Source organism: Lucilia cuprina, chromosome X (genome assembly GCF_022045245.1).
Source record: "Lucilia cuprina isolate Lc7/37 chromosome X, ASM2204524v1, whole genome shotgun sequence".
Classification (NCBI taxonomy): domain Eukaryota; kingdom Metazoa; phylum Arthropoda; class Insecta; order Diptera; family Calliphoridae; genus Lucilia; species Lucilia cuprina.
The window spans coordinates 13,884,568-13,908,408 of NC_060949.1; the positions used below are offsets into that span (position 1 = coordinate 13,884,568).

A 23,841-nucleotide genomic window follows, 5' to 3' on the forward strand; every position below is an offset into this window, starting at 1 on the left:
ATGTATTTTTCCTTTAATAATGGAAGCACTTAGTTCTGGCCCTAAAACCAACGCGACCTGTCCCGACTGATTAAATGTGGGATCAGCTAGCTGAATCCCGTCAAATAAAGTTAAAATATCGCTGGGAATATTTTCCGGTAGGGTTCGTATACCGACCATTTTCCTCACTGTTGCACTATTGAGCCGATAGTCAAACGACATATATTAACGTCGTTCGCAGACGAGACAGGCAGCCTAAGCGGCTGGACAAAGGACTCACAAACATACGACATCGGACAACACAGGTCTAAAACCGCTCGGACCAAAATTCGACGGTTACCTATCAACAAATTTACCTTTAAGGTCGGAGACAGATTAATAGAATGTCTTAATGGCACATAAGAAGTCTGGACGTGATAGGGCATAGATTTCGCTTTTGACTGCGCTGAAGTAGGGGATTTAGGTTTCGCGCCTTTCTTCTTTTGACCTTTTCCTGGTGAGTGCAAAAGAGAGTGGTGATTGTCGTGACAGATGTTACACTTCACCAACGACTTGCACTCATTAGCCAGGTGTTTAGTCGATAAACATCTGTAACAATGTTGATGTAAAATTACGAATCGAAGCCTCTTTTCGTGAGGCAACTTCCGAAAACTAGCGCACCTATACAGCGGGTGTCTTCCTCTACACTGTTTACATACATTCGAGCCCGAGGATTCCACATTTGATGCCTTTGCGGGTGTGGAAGCTGCTGCCCGGTCTGGATCTGTAGATTCAGAAGACTTCTCAACCGAAGCGACCTTTAAGGCAAGCAACTCTGATGCTGAAGTAGATACCAAAGTAGGGGTTAGCGATGGTGTTGGAGCAGGAACCGGATCCGGTATTGTAGCAGGGGCTGGCTCAGCTACTGTAGCCACCTTAGATCCTTGGTCCTCTACCTCCATTACTTCCTTGTCGGACTCTAAGAGCGCATCTTCCATTGCAATGGTTAAAGCGTCCATGGTACTAGGAACAAGGAAAATTATTTAATATTAATTTTATAAAGTTTCATTAATCAAAACAACTAATTTTGTGATTGGTCGCTTTATTATGCCATTTTCTGTTCGTATGTCAGCCACGCGAACGTGTTCATCACTTCCCGGATAAGTTTTAACGACTCTACCAAGTTTCCAAGAAGTCGGAGACATTTGTTCATTTTTTATAACTACTAAGTCACCTACAGCTATGTCTCGTTCAGGGTATTTCCATTTATATCTTTTATGAAGATTTGAAAGATATTCTTCCTTCCATCGTTTGCAGAAATGATGGGTGAGAGCTTTAACTTTCATATATCTATTTATGAGACTGATTGGAGATTCGTAAATAGAAGGCTCCGGTGGAGCAAGGATGGGTGACCCAATCAAAAAATGACCAGGCGTAAGAGCTACTGGCTCATTCGGATCATCACTTGTCTCAATTCGGACACAACGGTCTCGAATTGAGACAAGCCTCAATTCTTGCGAGAACCGTCGATAATTCCTCAAAGGTATATTTCACGGACTTAGCTTCTTTGCGGAAATGAAGTTTAAAACTTCGAACTCCCGCTTCCCATAAGCCTCCCATATGAGGAGCGCCCGCTGGAATAAATCGCCATGTAAGTCCATTAATACCGTAAGTGGAACACATCCTTGCACGACTTTCTGACAAAAATGTTCTAAAATCCCTTTCTAATTCACGAGAAGCTCCCACAAAGTTCGTTCCGTTGTCGGAAAACATAGTAGTGGGACAACCTCGTCCGATATAAATCGATTAAAAGCAGCCAGGAATCTATCAGTTGATAAATCTGATGTGACTTCCAAATGAAGTGTTTTTTAGTCGAGGTACCCAATATTCGATCCTTAAGATCCTGAGCATTAACTGATTTCCACCGTGGATAGAAATCGTATGTACGAACTCAATCAAAAGACGGGTAAAGCGACATGAATATGGCAACAATATGGGATGCCGTTCGGTATAGACTAACGAAGGTGATTTTGTCAAACGACCATTAAGTCTCATAACACCCTCATTATCCAGAAATGGATTCAAAGTCAATAAAGGACTTTTCGAAGATAGTGGTCTTTTATCCAAAAGACATTGGTATTCTTCGACAAAATTTACTTTTTGAGCCAAAACTGCCAATCGCAGTTTTACTCTCTTAACCTCAATGTTTGTCACAATAGTAGTCTCAAAGGAATTTCGATTCCTATGAGCCGGTGAGTATTATAGAAAAATCTAAATACATAGGCTAACACTCGAATTGCCCTATCAAGAGAAGAAAATCTCTCAAGAATGTCTTCATAATTCGAAAAAAATGAAGCATGAGATTTTACTGCACGAGCCTCTAAGTACGTATCTAATAAAGACAAATTTCCTAGATTCCAGGTAGTGCTTTTTTCCCGAAGCCAATTTGGACCATGCCACCATGGACTGTTCAGTCTTAAATCAGAGGGTGACATACCCCGACTTCCCAAGTCTGCTGGGTTGTCGTCAGATTTGACATGGTGCCAATTATGTCTTCCGACCACTTCCTGAATTTTACAAACTCTGTTGGCTACAAAGGTTGCCCATGAACAAGGGTCCTTTTTCAGCCAAGCAAGGACGATTGTAGAATCAGTTCAACAATATATTTGACATAATGGGATGTCAATTTCATATAATACGGATTTTAAAAGATCCGTCGCAAGAACTGCACCACAGAGTTCAAGTCGTGGTAGAGAAATTGATTTGATGGGAGCTACTTTTGTTTTAGCAGTTAACAAATGGGTATAAATTTCGCCATTAGGTCTTGCGACTCTAGCATAAATTACCCCTGCATATGCTTTTTCAGATGCATCTGAAAAGACATGAAGCTCCACTGTAGAATTAGGTATATAATTAACCCATCTAGGAATCTGGAAGTCGTTTACTTCATGATATGAAGTAGCAAATTTTTGCCATTCGGCTTCAGTAGCGGGCTTGAGAGCTGCGTCCCAATCTATCTGGTCTTGCCAAACCTTCTGCATTATCATCTTAGCGACAATAATGACTGGTCCTAACCATCCAACAGGGTCAAATAATCTAGCTATTATAGATAGTACCTCTCTTTTTGTGTGACTTGATCGCATCGAAATACGATCCACATTAAAATAAAACGAGTCAGAATGAGCATTCCACTGTAACCCAAGAGTTTTTGAGCTACTTGACTCAATAAATGTCAATAGTTTGGCATCTACTAAATGCTCAACGGGTATACCAGATAAGATGGATTTCTCATTCGAAGTCCATTTCCTAAGAACAAACCCTGCTGAAGCTAAAGCCGCTATAAGTTGATCTCGAGCGATCAAAGCGGTTGGGATCTCGTGAGTCCCAGTTAATACGTCATCGACGTACATACATTTCCGAAGTATTTTCGCCGCTAGAGGGTACTCAGCTTCGGAATCTTCAGCTAATTGTACCAAGGTACGGATGGCAAGATAAGGTGCACAATTTACACCGAAGGTTACAGTCTGTAACTCATACTCTTGAATTTCCTCCGAAGGAGAATCACAAAACAAAATTCGTTGAAATGGAGTATGAGAACTATCAAGTCTAATCTGTCTATACATTTGTGTTATATCACAATTAAACACAAACCTAAAAAAGCGCCAACGTAAAATCAGGAGAACGAGATCTGCCTGTAATGTGGGTCCACAAATAAACAATCGTTAAGACTGTTGCCGTTAGACGTTTTATTCGACGCATTGAAAACCACACGTAATTTTGTAGTTTTTCTATCCAATTTAATAACAGGATGATGAGGCAGGTAGCAAGAAGAAGAAGAAGAGTCTTTAACTGGACGCATATGGTCTAAAGTTAAATATTCCCTAACGACGTCATCATACATATTCTTGATGACAGGATTTCTCAAGAGAGAGGATTCTGTCCGTATAAATTGCGCCCTAACATTCTGTTTAGACTGACCTAAAGTTAACGTCCCGGAAATTCAGGTTTAAATGGTAATGTTACTACATATCTACCAGTAGAATCCCTACGAGTAGTTTTCTTATAATTGTCCTCACACATACGATCATGTGCTGACATAAGTTTCCGTTTAGGAGGTTCCTCTATTTCCCAAAATCTAAGTAAGGTACTATTTATACTATCTTCTTCAGAAAATTCAACTTTAGTGCTGTATACCTGAATGGAAGACTGAGGAACTGGACCAGTAATAATCCAGCCGAAAATAGTTTTCTGAGCCACTAATGTCCCTAAAACCTTTCTAACTGAACCCATTATAATTCGTGGATATAAATCTGCCCCTAAGAGTAGATCTACTGGTTTAGAATCAAACAAGTTAGTATCTGCCAAACGTATATTTGGCAAATCATTTCGATACTCATTCGATATAATAAATGAGGGTAAATTACCAGAGATCGTTGGCAAAACGAGAGCTACTGTACTCAAAACAATTGAAGAGTCCGAGGGGTGCCAATATAAATGGAACACGATTTCCTTGATATTACAGAATTCGGCTGGTTGATACCAGATGAGCATTCGTCGATTGCGTCAAAATTTTTAAACGATTCTGTACTCTTTCGGAAATAAACGATGTTTCCGAAGCAGGGTCAATGAGAGCACGAGCTGGGTACGTCATACCCTGGTGATGAATATTCACCATCGCTGTTCCTAACAATACTGTTTGGTTTTGCGAAGTATAAAACGCCTGTCTATTAATAGGAGCTGAAGTGCTAGAGCTGTTAGATGTTGCTACTTGAGAAGAAACTGTGGGTATAGGTAGAGCAACTTGTGATAAAGCACTTGTGCTCGGACCCGAATTAGAAATTCTAGAACTTCCATTTGAATCTTCTGAAGTAGGCACATTTCTATGTAACATAGTATTGTGCTTCTTTTTACAAATAGAACAACAATGCAGACTCTTACAATCTTTCACTTCATGATTTCGTGACAAACAATTAATGCAATAGTGATGTTTCTTAATAGTCGAGAATCTGTCTATTACCGAAAGTTTTTTAAATCTCTTACAATCCCGTAGAAAATGGCTTTGATTCTTACATAAAATGCAAGAAAGAGAAGAAGATGAAGTGGCATGGTGCGCCTTCACCTTTGGAGTCGATAATTTTTTCGATTGTGGGACTTCCCTAATGTCTCGTAGACATTCTAAGGTCTGAATTCTTTCTGTCAGAAATGCATCGAGATCTTTCCAAACAGACAATACGAATTTTTCTTTTATACTTTGTTCCCATAAGGTAACAGAGTTATTGGGTAGTCGTTGAAGACAAATGAAAACAATTATCGAATCCCAATTTTCTGTCGAAACATTATATATTGATAAGGCCGAAAGACAACTGTTTATACATCTTTGTATGGTCTTGAGACCTTCAGAAGTTTCCTTTTCAATAATAGGAAGATTAAAAAGAGATTTAAGTTGGTTGTTAACTAACATACGTGGATTTTCGTCAGCAGCCCTAAGGCTATTCCACGCCATATCAAATCCTAAATGCGAAATAGGATATTTAGCTACTATTTCCTTTGCATCACCACTAGTCTTACGTATAAGATGACACATCCTTTCTATGTTGGTAAGACGAGTATTATTTACGTATAAAACAGTAAATAGATCCCTAATAGATCACAGGGCGGTACTACTAAACTATGTTGAGTTTCCGTATAGTTCTGGCTAACTACTGGAGAATCACTAGTCTTTTGAGCTTGGGCATACGTATGCAATCGTTCTTTAATATTCGATAAACAGTTAACGAATGCATTATAAGTCGCCTGATATTTTGATGAGACGACATCTATATCATCAGGTTCTGTTGTGTCCGAAGTAGCTTAATAGTCCAAATATGTCTTATAGGTTGACTTAACCTCGTTCATTAAAACCTTCAATTCATCGGAATGAACCTCTAAACTAAAAACAGTGAGTCTTTCTTCCCTAAGATTGTTCATAAATTTAATAATTTAATTCAATTTAATTTTAACTTTATTTGAAAGACTTCAATTTATGACGATTTATTATTACGTAACGTTTTTAAATTGCACAAAGAAACAAATAATTTAATAAAATTTTCAAATTTGAAACAAATTTTATTAAAAACTGTGAAAAAATATTTAAATAATAACCAAATTTTATATTAGTCAAACCGACCGACCGTAGAGTAACAACTCAAAACGGGAGAAGAAGCAGATAATTATATGTATGTATATGAAGATTATGTACAAGGTACATAAACATAAAATTCTTTATTTATTTCACTTCTTCTTTGTTTTATTTGTTATTATATTTATTTTTATATTTTATTTGTTATTATTTAATTAATATTTTTTCACACACGATTTTATTAAATTTATTTTTCGCACTTTCTTAAGAATTTTTTAATTTTATTTTATCTTCACTATGTCTGTCCGTTTATAAAAACAAATGCACGGTAGATATGTATATAAGGCACTGACAAAAAAGTAGTCACTAATGTCAAACAAAAAACAGCTATCAATCACAATAGTACACAAGAAAGATTTCTGTGTATGTGTTAATATAAATTTAATAAACAAGACTTTTTTTCTTTTGTCTTTCTTTTATATTTATTCTTTTGTAGGCACTTTTTAATAATCCAAAGTTTTTATTAATGTTGGTGGTTGAAATGGTGGTGTTTTTTTTCTTTCGAAGAAAAGATAAGATGGCGATCTTAAGAAAAAACAAAAACAAGATAATTAATTTGAGTGCATCAAATAATCCGGCTTCAAAAATCCGGCTCGATCGGACCAAATGTTTGTGTGTGTGCAAAAAAAGAAATAAAAAGACAAGAAAAAGTTAAGTTTTTTCAATAAAAAGTTTGTTTATTAAATTTATATTTACCTTAAAGATTCTCAATAGGGGTTGTGCACTAAACCAAGTGGTCGTAATGGCGTTCACTTAACAAGTGTTTAAAAAAAAAAAACTATGCAACTAGTTGCGAATGACTTTATACCGTTAGCGGTTTTACTAGTTAGAATTTATCTCTACAATTTTTCAAAGATGAAAAAAGAAGTAGTTAGATAAATCCTAACTTAGTATGAAGGGAATAGAAAATATGGTTTCAAATTAATTTCTAAAATTAACAAATATCGTGAAAAAATATTTGATTTCTTTAAATCTTTACTTTTTTAAATTAAGTTGCACAATTATTTTCCTGTCTCACTCCTATTTTTTTGAACACAGCTGTATATGCGCTTAATACTAGCAATACGTTGTTGTTGTTCTTAACAGTATACAAGCAAGAGTAAAACAACAACACTTCCGTATTCATTGCTGGTAAACATTGACGAGGCGTAGATTTTGTTTTTGTTTATCGTAAAAAAAAGTTTTAAATTTCAAACTTACATTATTCGCATAAAAATTATTGTACAATAACTCACAATCTACTCTCATATAATTGAAAACGTTTTAAATACTTTTTTCTATTCATTAAAAAATATATTTGCAAAACAAAAGGGAAAATTATTTTATTTTAACAAAAATGCAAATCATATGTTTTTGCTGTGTATTTTAGTAGAAAATACACAGCTGAATAAAACTAAACACTTCTACACACACGTGTACATCTTTTTCTATATACAGTGTTGTTGTTGCTTTTATAAAAATTTTTTGATGAAATTTTCAGAGGTTGTCTCGGATTTTTGCTCATATCTCCGTTATTTAGCGACCGATTTTGCTGATTTTATATATAGCGGTCTTCTCGAAAGCATGTCTAATAGAATTATTGAAGATTCGGATCTCGCCGATATCTGGGGTCCTCTAAAAACTGATTTCAACAGACAGACAGACGGACAGACAGACGGACATGGCTTAATCGACTCCGCTATCTATAAGGATCCAGAATATATATACTTTATAGGGAAAATTATATTATAGAAATTACAAACGGAATGACAAACTTATATATACCCTTCTCACAAAGGTGAAGGATATAAAAATACATTTTGGCCAAAAAAATTAAATTTTAAACTTATGTACCAACCCTTTCTATGCAAAAATATTATATAAAAAATACATTTGGAAATTTTAAACTTATGTGCCTTGGTAACCCTTTTCTATGCTAACTGTGCTATTAAGTATAGAAACTAGCCTGGACCCCAAGTATAACCAACGACTGCTTAATGGCCTCTATTTTAATATTATTTATTGTTATTAAATCCAAAAACGCGTTCAGTCTTGAAAATAAAAATTATCATAACTTTTTTTAACCTTGTTGTGACCTTAAATAAAAATATGCGCAATACTTTATACAACAAGTTTATATAAACGTTTTATTTATATATTTTAGTTAATTACATACAGTGTCTCTTATAAGTATTCGAATTTAAGTATAATGTGAAAAGAAACTAAATTTAATAACATATTTTGTATGCAAAATTAATAAATTAATTAGTTAAATTGTCTAGACAGTCCTTAGCTTTGATATCACGCATTTTAAAATTTACAAAATTCACATTTACTTAAATTAATTTAGCTTTATTTAAAAAAAGTCCATAAAATTACTTCACAAAGTATTCCAATTTTTCCTGTATTTCATATTTGGCCATATTTGACGAAACACAAAAATTATAATCGAACGGTCTTTTTGCTTAAAATTGTTTTAAGGGGTTACTATCAACCGAAAGGATATATTTTTGACCCATTTGGCCCACAATTTTGGGGCATTTGTACCATCTTTTTATATAATATCATTAAAATTTGTTTAATGTACACATACATATATTTATTTATATCTATGTAAATTGAGTGGCATTTGTGTCTCCTTTTTCAAAAATTTATATTTTGTTTCTTTTTTTATAATATTGATTGTTATTTTGGAAGTTGTATATAACAATTTAATTTATTTTTTCTTTTTAATTATTTTTTTAAGCATTTTTACATTTTTAAATATTTGTCATGTCTGCTCGAGATAATCTTGGTTACGTTGTAAGTGACAATAGCTTATTACGATCTCAACTATCTGTTTTCAATAGAAATTTTAATGTGGCCCACCTTAATTGTACAAGCTTTAACTTAAATCCGAACTCTACTAAATTTGCAGAGATCAAACGTCTGCTCGATGGTGGATTTCTAGATGTTTTCGGTTTAAGGGAAACGGTTTCCACTAGTGTCATTGATATTTCAGGATATGTGTGTGTTAGAAATGATCAGCCATGTGGTAGGGGTGGTGGTGTTGCTCTTTACATTTCTAGGAATATTGAGTATAGAGTTGTATATATAGGTCAAAATTATGGAGTAGTTGAGTGTCTGTTTGTTGAAGTTGTTTTTGGTGATGTCAAGGTTTTAGTGGGGACAGTTTATCTTCCTCATGGTGATTTTGCTTCAGTTGAGGGTGAAATATCTGACATTCTTGTTCGATATTCAAGCATTGTTATTATGGGTGATTTTAATAATAATTTGTTTGATCCGGTAAAGTCTTTGAGAGTTAGGAATATTTGTCATGGTTTAAATCTTTCTCCTATTCACAATTCAATGCCTACTCATTTTGATGTTCGTCATAATTCAACTTCTTTATTGGATTTTTTTTTTGGTGTCTTCTCCGGAATTGGTAGAGGTATCGGACCAGTTCCAATGTCCGGGAATATCGCGTCACTCATTATTTTTTTTTGTCGCTCAAGATTTCTCGATCGGTTGCCAGACAATTTTATGAATTTTATGATTATGATGCAGTCAATATGGGTTCATTGGAAGCCATGTTGTTGGATTGTGATTTTGGTGGCATGTATTTAACTGATAATGTGGATGAGCAGTTGATAATTTTAAATGAGAATTTTCAGTTCTTGCATTCTGTTGTCCCATTTAAGAGACGAATGGTGCGTGGTTATAATGATGAGTGGATTAATGCACCCGAGATAGTTTATTGTCTGTCAGTTAGGGATCTTGCTTACAGAGAATATTTGATTGATAGGACTGAGACTAATTGGAGAATGTTCTGTCGGACTAGAAATCGGGCGAAGTCAGTTATTAGGAAATATAAGAGAAAGGCACATGGTTTAATGTTCAAGGATGGGGACAGTAGGAAGATTTGGGATATATTGAATAAGAATGGTGTTGTGGATGGTACTGATCATTTTAATGGTGTTGATCGTAATGAATTAAATGAAGCTTTCTCCTCTAATCAGTCTGTTGATTATGATGGCTTTTTAGATTTTTCCAATATTCCATATGATGGATTTTCTTTTCGTTCGGTAGATGTTTTTGAGATGTTTGATGCTTTTGAACTGATAAAATCAACTGCTGTTGGTCATGATCGATTTACGCTCAAATTTCTCAGACTTCTAATGCCAATTGCTGGTAATTATATATTACGTTTAGTTAATACAATTTTAACCACTTCAACTTTTCCCTTGGTCGTCATGAATTTAGACTCATATCAATATTGCCAATTTTATCTAAAATGGTTGAACATCTTATGAAGATTCAACTTGTAAAGCATATTGATGATAATCGACTGCTTCATGATTGTCAATCAGGCTTTAGGTGTAATAGGAGTACTACGTCTTTGCTTCTTGGTCTAACTGAAAACATTAGGAGTAATCTTTCTGGCAATGGTATATGTGTTTTATTATCTTTGGACTTTGCTAAAGCCTTTGATAGGGTAAATCATTTGCTTTTAATTAAAAAGTTGCATCGATATTATGGCTTTTCTGGATCGGCTTGTAAATTGATATATTCATATCTATCTAATAGAATGCAATATGTTTTTTGTAATGGGGTTGCTTCCAGAACACTTCCAGTTTATAGTGGTGTTCCGCAGGGATCAGTTTTAGGGCCTCTGCTTTTTATTATGTTCATGAATGATCTATTCGATATAGTTTCAAGTAATATGTGTCTTCCATTTTCTTTTGCGGATGATGTTCAGTTATTGTTTCCTGATGTTCTGCAGAATATGATTGATTTTACTGTTGAATTGCTTTTGAATTGGGTTACTGATAATCGTCTTGTTATCTATACGGATAAGACTAAGGCAATGTTTTTTGGTAAAAGAAATAGTTATAACTTTTCAGTTGTTAATGGTATAATAATTGAGTTTGTTGATAGACTTAAATGTCTTGGTGTAATTATTGATACTGGCTGAGCTTTGAGAGTCATGTGAATTCTGTTGTATCTAGGGTTAATTTTACTTTACGTAAGCTAAGTATACAGTTTAGATTTATTGTTGCCGTTTAATGTTAAGAGGAGAGTTGTACATGCACTGGTAATGCCAATATTTTTATACGCCTTGGAGGTTTTTACTGGAACCTTTGGTTACATCATAAAAAACTTAGATTAGCTTTCAATAGAGTTGTTAGGTATTTGTACTCTCTTAGGATGTCTCAGCATGTATCGTCTTATATTTATAAGTTCTTGGGTTTTTCCTTCATGGAATTTATAACTTATAGAAATCTGTTACACTTTTATAAGTCATATAAATTACAGACTCCTAGATATCTAGTTGATTTGTTTGTATTCTGTAGATCTACTAGGAATAGACAGTTAAAATTACCAAAATTAACTCCGATATTGGAGCGCTCGTTTTGTGTTAGGGTAGCACGATCATATAACAAATTACCTATTTCCCTGAGAATATTTGATGTCTCAGCCGATACTTACAGGAGGAAACTATTTCGAGAGCTCTCTTGTCATAGTTAGTTTCTGTAGTTTGGTTTAGGTGTCGGATGTTTTTTTGAGGGGATTTGTATTTGCTAAGTATATGTGTTATGTTTGCACTTATTGGGCATTTCATTTGGAAATTTGGATTTGTTATTTTTGTGCTTTTTATTTTGGTTTATCTTATGAATTGTATGAATTTTTTAGATATTTTAGGGTGTGTGTCTTTATGGTTTATGTGGGTGTTCTGAGTTCTTTTTTGGTATATTTTATTGGGAACAAACTTCTTATTTTGGATATATGGCGGGAGGTGGTGATGCATTTTAATATTGTATGGGTGTCTGATTTCTCTTTTGTATATTTCTTGTTTTTCATGATGTGGGCAGGCAATATGTGAATTTTGATATTATGATTGCATGGAGGATTCTTGTCTTAACATTTTTGGTTCTATTGATTATTTGGTGTATGGTATTACTGTGGTAAATTTTTAATTAAATTTTGTATCTTTAATTGCATATTGATATTTGATGTTATATTTGCATTCTTTTTTGTTATCAGAGCCGAATGAATGGTAATGACATCTATTTAACTAAGCAGGGTTGTTTATTTTTTATCTATATTGTTACGTTGATGTTTATTAGTGGCTCAACTTGAATGCTATTCACATATTTGAAGTCTTTTTTTGCATAATTGTGGGAAATTAAACTCCATTTCTTAACAGTGACTAGTCATTTTCTGTGATAAATTGGTAGGTTGAATTTTGCTTGATTGCATTTTGAATGTTTTTTATTTGCATTTTAATGTTCTTTTTGCGGGTTTCTGATGTTTACAGCTTTAAATTTGGAGTGTCTGGAAGAATTTTTTCGGATTCCTTCTGTGTTCTGTTGGTAGATGATATATGTGGATTTACTTCTTGTTCCAGTTAAGCCATATGTTACATGTAGCTTTACTATATGAAGTCTATGATTTGTTCTGTTATTGTGTTTAGCAATATCTGTGATATTTTCTATAACCATTGCTATATATTTTATATCTTTTTTGTTGTTAGGAGATCTGGTTGTAATGTTGTGGTACATCTATTTCGTCTGATTCTTGATTGACAATGCTATGCTATAGTATGTTGATTTTCGGAGGTTTATTTTGCTCGTTGAATTTTCTTTGTTGTTTGCTATTTTGGTATGTGCATGTTATATTGATCTGTATTTATTGATGATACTGTAACATCTTTTTTTCTTTTTATCGGATATTTGCTTGCAACATTCCATAATAATGAGAGAGATGTTGTTGTTCTATTGTATTGACTGAATATGGTGTTAATTCTTGGTAATTGGTGTTGGTTTGACTTTGGGGTTTGACTTGTGGATAAAACTATCATGGCTTCAAGGATTTTTGATTTTTTTTTGGAGAAAGTTAATAACATTTCATGGGTATCTATTTAACTAAGAGTTTAACGTGTGGATTGAGGAATTATCCTTAATGTCGGATTAAATCTCAGACTGATTGTGGGTGAAAGGTTTGTTTTTGTCTTTGAGATCGGCACTTTTGTTTTTATCATTGTTATCCACTATCCCATTCTTTATTTAAGTGTACTAATCTTAATTTTGTTCCTTATCCTGTTCATATTCATGTTTCTTTTGATCCGATTTCTTGTAATTTATTTCATCTGACGTCTTTTCTCTCAGGATGTTTTTTTTGGTTATTTTTGATTCTATTTGTTAATTGTTCTGTACGTTTGATTCTGAATTGCAGGAATATTTTGTTTTAGTAGCACTGACCCTCTTATTGTTGATTACTACTAATCGTTTTTTATGAGGTGTAATTTTATGTAGTTGCTGTTATATCTCTTTTAGTCATATGTTTTCTGCATTGTTAGTTTTTGACATGTCAGTTGTTTGCTATTCTTTTAGTGTGGCTACTTTGAAGCTTTCTTGACTGTATTATAGGAGTTGTTTGGTAAACTGTTGTAGAGTTTTTAATGGCATATAAAAGACTGATTGGAGTGTTGCACTTCGGCATATGGGTTAGACATTCAATATTATCTAATTTGGAGTTTAATTTGTGAATAGTGTGTTGGCATTGAATTGGGGTTTGAGGTTGGTTTTTTCCTGTCAATGATTTTTTTTCTCTCAACGATTTATGGTTTTTTTTTGTGATTAATGTTGGACCCACTTTTAATATCAGTGTTGAGTGTTAGACCTGGTGTGGATATTTCACCTTTTCGTGTATAACTTTAACTAATAGATGCGCATGACCTATTTTATACAAAGGTTTTTGTTCTTAGTATTTTTGACTTGTGAGGAGTACGCTACTTTCTTTTATACTTGGTTAGTTATTTCTTTACACACACACATCACTAAATATTTTTGGAACTGGTGGAGATAGTTTTTTTTTACTAGGTTTTTTGCGCTAAACTATAAGTCTATAGAAATTCACTTCATTGAAAACTAAAAGTGGAATTGAATGTATTTACGTTTTGGCTATGAGGTATTTTAATATTGTAGTATATCAATTTTTACTTTTTATTTAATTTAATTTATTACTTTTATTAAAATCATAATTTTAAATATGAAAAAAATCATTTTTATGTAATCTATTCATAAGTAGAAATTTATAACCGATTATGGCCTATATAGGCTAGGTTATTGAAATAAAGAATTTGAAATTAAATTAAATTACGATTTTTGACCATATTTGCCATTTTATTCTATTTTTTTTAAGAGATAAAACTAAAATTTAATATTGGGATTTAATAGATTCCTTGAGATATCAAAAATAATAATTTTTGTTATAAGGATCTGTTTTTAAACATTCCGAGATATATTTTTGGTATAGTTCAGTTTCTAATTGAATTAGCTGGATCTTAAGTCCCTTTTCGTACCACTAGGATCAATATTTTCCGACAAATTTGGCTAGTATATATAATTATAGATATTAGCATTAATATATTTAAAATTTTCAAGACATCGTAGCGGTGTACAACTCCAAAACATGCCTTAACAAAACGTCATCCTGTACAGTAGATTTTAGTTTTTACTACTCATAACATTCACGATTATGTTGCCCATTACAACAACACTGTATGTAAAAAATTTTGGGCTTATTTTGATCATAGTAGATAATATTTAAACAGATATGAATATTTTTGAGTTAGACCATAATGATATGGTGACATTCAGCCTAGAGGCCAGTGGTTAAAAAAATAATGATTCCATTATATTGAATGGCGTTTCTTCGAGGCATTCTTTGGAGTTATAAACTTCCAGAATATATTGAAAACTTTAAATTTATAACAGCTGATATCTAAAACAATATATAGAAGACAAGTTTCCTCGAAAATTTTTGACCCTAGTATTATAAAAATGAACTTGAGTTCCATTAAATTGAATTAGCGATAGAAGAATGATTCCAATAATATATCTTGGAACGTTTAAATACAGATTATTGTAATAAAAAATATTATTTTTAGATGCCCCAAGGGGTATATTAAATCCCAATAACAAATTTTAGTTTTATCTCTGAAAAAAAGGAGAAAAAATACACATATTGCCAAAAACCGCCATTTTAATGATATTACATAAAAAGATGGTACAAATACCCCAAAATTGTGGACCAAATGATCCAAAATTATATCGATTCGGTTGATAGTTACCCCTTAAAACAATTTTTAGCAAAAAAACCATTCGATTCTAAGTTTTGTGTTTCGTATAATATAGTCAAATATGAAATGGAGAAAAAATTCGAATACTTTTGTGAAGTAATTTTATGGACTTTTTTTAAATAAATTAATTTAAGTAAATGTGAATTTTTAAAGTTTTAAAAGCGTAATATCAAAGCTAAGGACTGTCTAATTTTGCATACAAAATATGTTATTAAATTTGGTTTCTTTTCATATTATACCTAAATTCGAATACTTATGAGAGACACTGTATAATCTTTTTCGCGAACTGCGTTATTTTGTCAAAAACTATTTTCGGGGAACAAGGCTACTTCTACCAAGAGTGGAAATCGTCGAGTGTATTATTGTAATAAAGTAGTTATAGTTATATTTTACAACATTAAAAAATATTAATCATATTTTTCTAATAATTTCTTTTAGTTGTCATTTACCGCTGCCGTGATATGGCTGACAGCTGCGGCATGTGTTTAGCCTTAGCTGAAAAATACAATTGTGGTTGGTGTTCATCCACGAACACATGCGAAGTGGAAGAACAGTGCAATAAAAATAATAATGAAGGTAAAACTGATTGGTTGAACCGCATGGAAACTTGCCCAAACCCTGAAATTCACTCGTTTTCACCAAAAACTGGGCCATGGGAAGGAGGCACAAACATAACTATACGTGGAATAAATTTAGGAAAAAATTTTACTGATATATATTCTGGTGTCCGCATAGCTGGGATTAATTGCATGCCTTTTCAGCAGTACTACATAGACACAAAACAAATTGTTTGTACGGTTGATAGTCCGGGAGAACAAATGTACCGTAATGGTCGTATTGTAGTGCAAATCGGAGATTACCGTGGTGAATCGAAGGAGGATTATGAATTTGTTGATCCAAAAATAACCAATTTCAGTCCTAAATATGGTCCAGTATCGGGTGGAACAAAAATACGTATAATTGGCAAATATTTAAATGCTGGTTCTCGTATTCAGGCATTTATAAATGACCATTTGCCTTGTGAAATTTTAAGTGTTGATGTAAACCAAGCTATTTGTAGAACATCCCCATCGCCTGGCATAATTGAGGGTCGCCTAAAAATGGCATTTGATAATGGTCCACGTGAATTTAATGAGTATAATTACAAATATGTATTAGACCCAACAGTTGAGCAAGTATATTCAGGCCCTTCAGGTGTCCAGTTGAAAACTCCTAAAGGCATACCTGCCGGCGGTATCGAAATTACTGTCAGTGGTACCCAATTTAATTATATACAAGCGCCTAGTATGTACGTCATATATCAAAACATTACCTATTTAAGCCAGTGTGTAGTTAAATCGCCAACTGACATGACGTGTGATTCACCTTCAATTGAATTGGCAAACAGTGACACCCTAGACGCCGAAAATCCCGAAAAACTAGAATACGGGTTTTTAATGGATAGTGTTTTGCAGGTCCAAAACCTTTCACTAAAGCATAACAACTTCTTTGAACTATATCCTAATCCAGTATACTTCAACTTTGAAGAACGAGTGAAATATTACAAAAGCGAATATTTAACAATTAATGGGCGAAATTTAGATCGAGCCTGCAAAGAAACTGATGTTCAAGTGTTTATTGGAAAGAAGTTATGCAACATAACATCTCTATCACGTCAACAACTAACATGTCGACCTCCACCGGAACCCTTCGCAGGTGAATACGATGACGATGATAGCGGGGGTAATAGTGGAGGTAGGGATGGTTCAGGTCCAGAAGTCGTAGTACGCGTCGGACGTTCGTTAAAATATAAAATTGGTGTGCTAAGTTATGCTTCACCAAATATTATACATGATCTTGGTAAAAATGCGTTCGCTGTAGTTATAGCAGGGGTAATAGTCTTATTATTGATTTTTGTCGCACTGTTAGTAGCTTATAAAAAGAAAACATCAGAGTCAAATCGTGTTCTTCGAAATATGCAGGAACAGATGGATATCTTGGAACTGAGAGTTGCTGCCGAATGTAAAGAAGCATTTGCTGAATTACAGACCGAAATGACTGATTTAACAGGTAAGAATGGATTTAAGTAAATATTTATATTATTTGTTCATATGTGCTGTTTCTATTATTAGGAGATTTAACTTCCGGTGGTATACCGTTTTTGGACTATTGCACATATGCTATGAAAATTTTGTTTCCTAACCATGAAGATCACATCGTATTACAATGGGAAAGACCAGAATTATTGCGCAAAGAAAATGGATTACGTCTTTTTGGAAAACTTATTATGAATAAAACATTTCTTTTGCTTTTTATAAGAACTCTTGAATCTAATCGATATTTCTCAATGCGAGAACGTGTCAACGTTGCTTCATTAATTATGGTTACATTGCAATCCAAACTAGAATATTGTACAGATATTTTAAAAACCCTTTTAGGCGATCTAATTGAAAAATGTATTGAAGGCAAATCACATCCGAAACTTTTGTTAAGACGAACTGAAAGTGTTGCTGAAAAAATGCTTAGCGCATGGTTTACATTTTTACTATACAAATTTCTTAAGGAATGTGCTGGTGAACCTTTATACATGCTGTTTCGAGCCGTCAAAGGACAAGTCGATAAGGGCCCAGTTGATGCGTGTACACACGAAGCTCGCTACTCTTTGAGTGAAGAAAAGCTTATACGTCAATTAATCGATTTTAAACCGATGACTGTCTACGCCAGTATTATACAACAACAAATATTTTGTAATAATATGGAGATGTTGCCATCTCATACCGAAAACGTGCCCGTAAAAGTTTTAGATTGTGACACCATAGGGCAAGTCAAAGAAAAGTGCTTAGATACTATATATCGCAACATTCCTGCAAGTCAGAGACCACGAAAAGATGATTTAGATTTAGGTAAGTAAAGATTTAGTTTAAGTAAATTATTGGCTATGGCAAATGTTCACCAATCTAACCATAACGTATTTAAAAAAATATAAATTTTATAAAACTTATATTTCTTTTATTTGCCCGACTATATCATTTTATCAATAGCATAACGAAAGAAACATCAAAGCTAAACGAAATAATGACACACAAAGAAAATCAAAATACACAATGCAATAAAACCAAAGACATTCAAACATACAAAACTAAATACACGAAAAAACTTTCAAATATATATTTATTAATTTTTGGCCTTTGGGCCAAATATGGCTTACAATTCTAATTCATAACCAGACATGAAATATACGAACCGATTCCACAGAAAAAAAACAAAATACCGAATGCAGTGAAACCAACTGACATCCAAACATAAGAAACAGAATACACAACGCACAGAAGGGCATTAGGCCCATAAATTTGGCAGTTATGAAACAAGCATGATGAAAAATTTGGCACTGGTGTGTACTTAGAATTCATGGTGTAAAGTTTGTTTAAGATCGGATCACATTTTACCCTAGTCCCCATATAAATCATAAAATCGGCAGTTATAAAACAAGCATAATAAAATTTGCCACTGATATATACTTAGAATTCATGGTGTAAAGTTTGTTTAAGATGGGATCACATTTTACCCTAGTCCTCATATAAATCAAACATACATTTCATATTGTTATAATTAGCCGTAGAATCTATAATATTTCATATTTATTTAAAATATTTTTTTATTTATATATTTATAAAATCAAGTAATATATAAGGCCTTAATAGAAACATACGTTTCTTCTGCTTATACTCATGACGAATTGAAAAAAGGAGTTTGGTCAAAATTCGTAAAAAAAACGTAAAAAAAATTAAATAAAAAATAAATAAAAATGCCATCCTAGTCAATACCAAATACCGAAAAAAACCAAAAAAATTATCCACCTTAATATGAAAATGATGATAATGAATAATAAGTAATAACAACAACAATGATAATAATAATAATAATAATAACAAGTAAGAGTGCTATATTCGGATGTGCCGAATCTTATATACCCTTCACCATAGTGTATTTTAAACATATTAAATTTTAAATTTATTACATTATTATTACATCAAAAGCTAAACAAAAAAAAACAACAACAACAACGCTAAACGAAATAAAACACAAAATACACAAGGCATTTAAACCAACAGACATCTAAACATACATAACGAAAAACACAGAAAAACAAAAATAACAACGCAATGACGCCAACAGCATCCAAACCAAGGGTGCCCAAGCCCTATGCGCTTGGTACTCTTTTGTTTTTGTAAATGCGCTTAGCTATAGTCAGTGTGTTTTCTATATGCGCTTAATACTAGCAATACGTTGTTGTTGTTCTTAACAGTATACAAGCAAGAGTAAAACAACAACACTTTCGTATTCATTGCTGGTAAACATTGACGAGACGTAGATTTTGTTTTTGTTTATCGTAAAAAAATTGTTTTAAAAAGCACTTGGAAAAAATTTGTGTTAGTTTTAAATTTCAAACTTACATTATTCGCATAAAAATTATTGTACAATAATTCACAATCTACTCTCATATAATTGAAAACGTTTTAAATACTTTTTTCTATTCAGTAAAAAATATATTTGCAAAACAAAAGGGAAAATTATTTTATTTTAACAAAAAATGCAAATCATATTTTTTTGCTGTGTATTTTAGTAGAAAATACACAGCTGAATAAAACTAAATACTTCTACACACACACGTGTACATCTTTTTCTATATACAGTGTTGTTGTTGCTTTTATAAAAATTTTTTGATGAAATTTTCAGAGGTTGTCACGGATTTTTGCTCATATCTCCGTTATTTAGCGGATGATTTTTCTTATTTTATATATAGCGATCTTCTCGAAAGCATGTCTAATAGAATTATTGAGGATTCGGATCTCGCCGATATCTGGGGTCCTCTAAAAACTGATTTCAACAGACAGACAGACGGACATGGCTTAATCGACTCCGCTATCTATAAGGATCCAGAATATATATACTTTATAGGGTCGGAAAATTATATTATAGAAATTACAAACGGAATGACAAACTTATATATACCCTTCTCACGGAGGTGAGAAGGGTATATATAAGTTTGTCATTTATAGGCTCGGAAAATTATTGTTCAGCTCCAACAAGTTTCCCAAGATTTTATATAAAAATAAAACAAATGTGTTTTTCAAATTTATAAGGGATGAAGATCTCTTTTATTTAAACCAATAATTACCTCGTAGAAGTAGATGGTTTTGTAAATGTAATTGCACTTAGTGCTTGTGTCGTAGACAAATCAAAAGTGATTTATAATGTCAAACGAAACAAGCATAATTTGGGTTCTGTGGGCAAAGTCTCTCGACTTTCCCCACAGAACCGAAGTCCCGCAGGTGGATTTTGAAGAAGTCTCTCGACTTTTCCCACAGCACCGAAGTCCTGCAGGTGGATTATTATTTAATATAAGTAATATAATATACATAAAGATAATAAATAATAAGATAAAAACATGAATAAGGTAGTAGGAACATAAATATATTTCTTTGAGCATTTTAAAGTGATAATAAATTAAAGGTTAAAAAGCGTTAGATCACGTAGAATACGTTAAATTGTCGATATATGTTTCAAAATCCTTATATATATGTTTCAAAATTCTGGACCTGTCAGTATCCAACCAAATATAGTTTTCTGTACCAATAATAACCCTAATACGTTCTGTTGTATATCCGGTAAAATAATGCGCGGATATAAATCTGATCCGATAAGAATATCTACAGGCCAAACAAAGATTTGGCAATAATCTTCCTATATCGACATTTACAGAAGTCGAAGGCAAATTTCCTGTTATTTCTGGTAAAACAAATGCGTTAGTTGATAGTTTTACTAAAGAATCTAAATCTGAACTAATTTCTAAAGGACAAAACTTTGAAACTCCAAAAACCACATTATTAACGCCAGAAACGTTAGAATTCGAAGAATGAGTGGGAAGTTTTAATCTTTTTCGTAAACGTTCAGAAATGAAAGAACATTCTGAACCCGAATCTATTAAAGTACGGACCTGATACTTATGGCTGTTATGAATTATATTTACCATTGCAGTCCCTAATAAAACGGACTGAGTCTGTCTAGTATGAAATACTTGTGGATTAGAAGTAACATTATTGGACATATGCGATTGTCAAGTGTGAGAGTTAGTGGGTCGTAGAACCTCATTGGAATTCTGTTCAGTAGAAACAGTAGGTCTTTCAACTATAGAATTATCAGTATGCTGCAGATGAAGCATAGAATGATGTCGATTATTGCAAATAAAACAGTTATTGTTGATTGTACAACTTCTGACTTTATGTGTCCTCGAAAGGCAATTAGTACAGCAGTTATAATCATTCACAGTAGAAATTCTGTCAGATACTGAAAGATTTTTAAATCGACGACAATTTCGCAAATAGTGTGACTGATTAGGACATAAGATACATGAAGGTTTAGTAATAGTAGAACTATTTGAATGCACTGAAGAGTCGACGTCAGTCGAGTTTGTACCTTTAAGATCTTGAAGACATTGCAATGTCTGAATTCTTTCTGTAAGAAAGTTATCGAAATCTTTCCATGTAGACAAAACAGTTTTGTTTTTAACACTCTGTTCTCACAAAATAACTGTAGAAATAGGCAGTTGTTGAATACACATAAAAATTATAATTGGATCCCAATTATCCGTAGGCACTTTATAAATAGAAAGAGCCGAAAGGCAACTATTAATTCCGCGTTGTAGTGTTTTGAGTGCTGCTATCAATTCCTTGTCAAGGAAAGGAAGGCCAAAAATAAGTTTTAGTTGTTTATGTACCAACATACGAGGATTCTCATATGCTTCCTTTAAATCGCGCCAGGCTACTTCAAAACTTGCGTTAACAAGTGGATATTTAGAAACGATTTCTTTTGCTTCACGCTCGGTTTTTCTTATTAAATGGCAAAGCCGTTCTATATTGCTAAGCCGCGAGTTATTAATAACAAGTAGGAAAGTATAGTTGGGCATGACCGACCATATAATACCCTACACCATGAGTATATTTTTAAAATTTTTACTTTTTATAAAATTTTTATTTTTTGTAAAGAAACTTTTATGTTGAATATTACCATAATTCCAAAATATTTAAGCCATTTATTGATAAAAAACTAAAATTTCTAAATAAGGCTTTATATATGTCAAATATGGGCCGATCCTCGGTAAATTTGGGAAAAGGATATATTTCTAAATAACAGTTAGTTTTGTTGAGTTTCATTGCGATACAAATGGTTACAAGTCAATTTTAGACGTTTAAGTCATTTTTTGAAGGGGGTTTGTATGGGGGCTAGGGTCAAATATAGGCCGATCCTTACGAAAATCTGCAATATCATTTATACTTACATAAAACTTATTTGTGCCAATTTTTAGAGAGATAGCAGAATATTTGACGTAATTATAGCATAAAAAGTTCAAATCGGGAGGTACGGTTGTATGCGGGCTAGGTGAAATAATGGACCGATTTCAACCATTTTCAATAGGCTTCGTCCTTGTGCCAAAAAACATGCTTGGTCCAAATTTCATCAAATTATCTTGAAAATTGCGGCCTGTACCTTGCGCACAAGGTTTACATGGACAGCCAGCCAGTCGGACAGACGGACGGACGGACATGTCTTAATCGACTCAAAAAATGATTCTGAATCGATCGGTATACTTTAAGGTGGGTATTGGACCAATATTTTTGTATGTTACAAACATCAGCACAAACGTATAATACCCTCCCCACTATAGTGGTGTAGGGTATAAAAATTGCGGTAAATAAATCCCTAAAAGCGGGCCAAGAAACATAATCACTTCTGAATGAATCAATATCACAAGGAGGTAGTGCTAGATTATGATCTGTATTACCGGAGTTCGAATTTACCGTTGGAGATTCATTGCTTTTCAAAGCAGATTTGAATTCATCTATTTTTTCATGGATAGATCCTCCACATTAGATATACGCTGTGTAGGTAGCTTTATATTTAGCCGCTGCCACATCAAATTCTTCGGACTCTAAAGAGTTAAAACATTCATTATACGTCGTCAATATCACAAGGAGGTAGTGCTAGATTATGATCTGTATTACCGGAGTTCGAATTTACCGTTGGAGATTCATTGCTTTTCAAAGCAGATTTGAATTCATCTATTTTTTCATGGATAGATCCTCCACATTGGATATACGCTGTGTAGGTAGCTTTATATTTAGCCGCTGCCACATCAAATTCTTCGGACTCTAAAGAGTTAAAACATTCATTATACGTCGTCTTAACTTTACCCCAATGTGTTTTTAACTCTTGACTCTGAATCTCCAAAGTATAAACCGTATGAATTTCTTCGTCAAAATTACTAAACATAGCCTCGAATGCAATAAGAGCATCCGATGCTCTAATAAATGAGTTTAGTGGCGAAACCTACATTTTTTAATATTTGAAAAAGTCGTTTAAAATAAATAAATTAATAATACTACTTGACTACAAAATGTATATAAACAAATGTGATAATTGTCAAACTGGCCGAGCGTAGGGTGACTAATATAAAGGTAGAAGAAGAATCAACCGTTTATGTATTTTATTGTTTTATTTTACAGATCTAAATCTGTAAACAAATAAGGCACAAAAGAAAATGTAAAAACCACTGTTTTTTGTA

General features: G+C 33.1%; 1 protein-coding gene across 1 annotated transcript in view; it reads left to right on the forward strand.

Moving 5' to 3' along the window:
* The window catches only part of LOC111683294 (plexin-A2), a 93,431-nt gene that overhangs the window by 17,203 nt on the left and 52,387 nt on the right, over positions 1-23,841 (forward strand). Inside the window, exons 3-4 of the mRNA XM_046945449.1 lie at positions 15,678-17,288; positions 17,351-18,121. Of these exons, the coding sequence (XP_046801405.1) occupies positions 15,678-17,288; positions 17,351-18,121 (2,382 nt within the window). The remainder of the gene's footprint in view (positions 1-15,677; positions 17,289-17,350; positions 18,122-23,841) is intronic.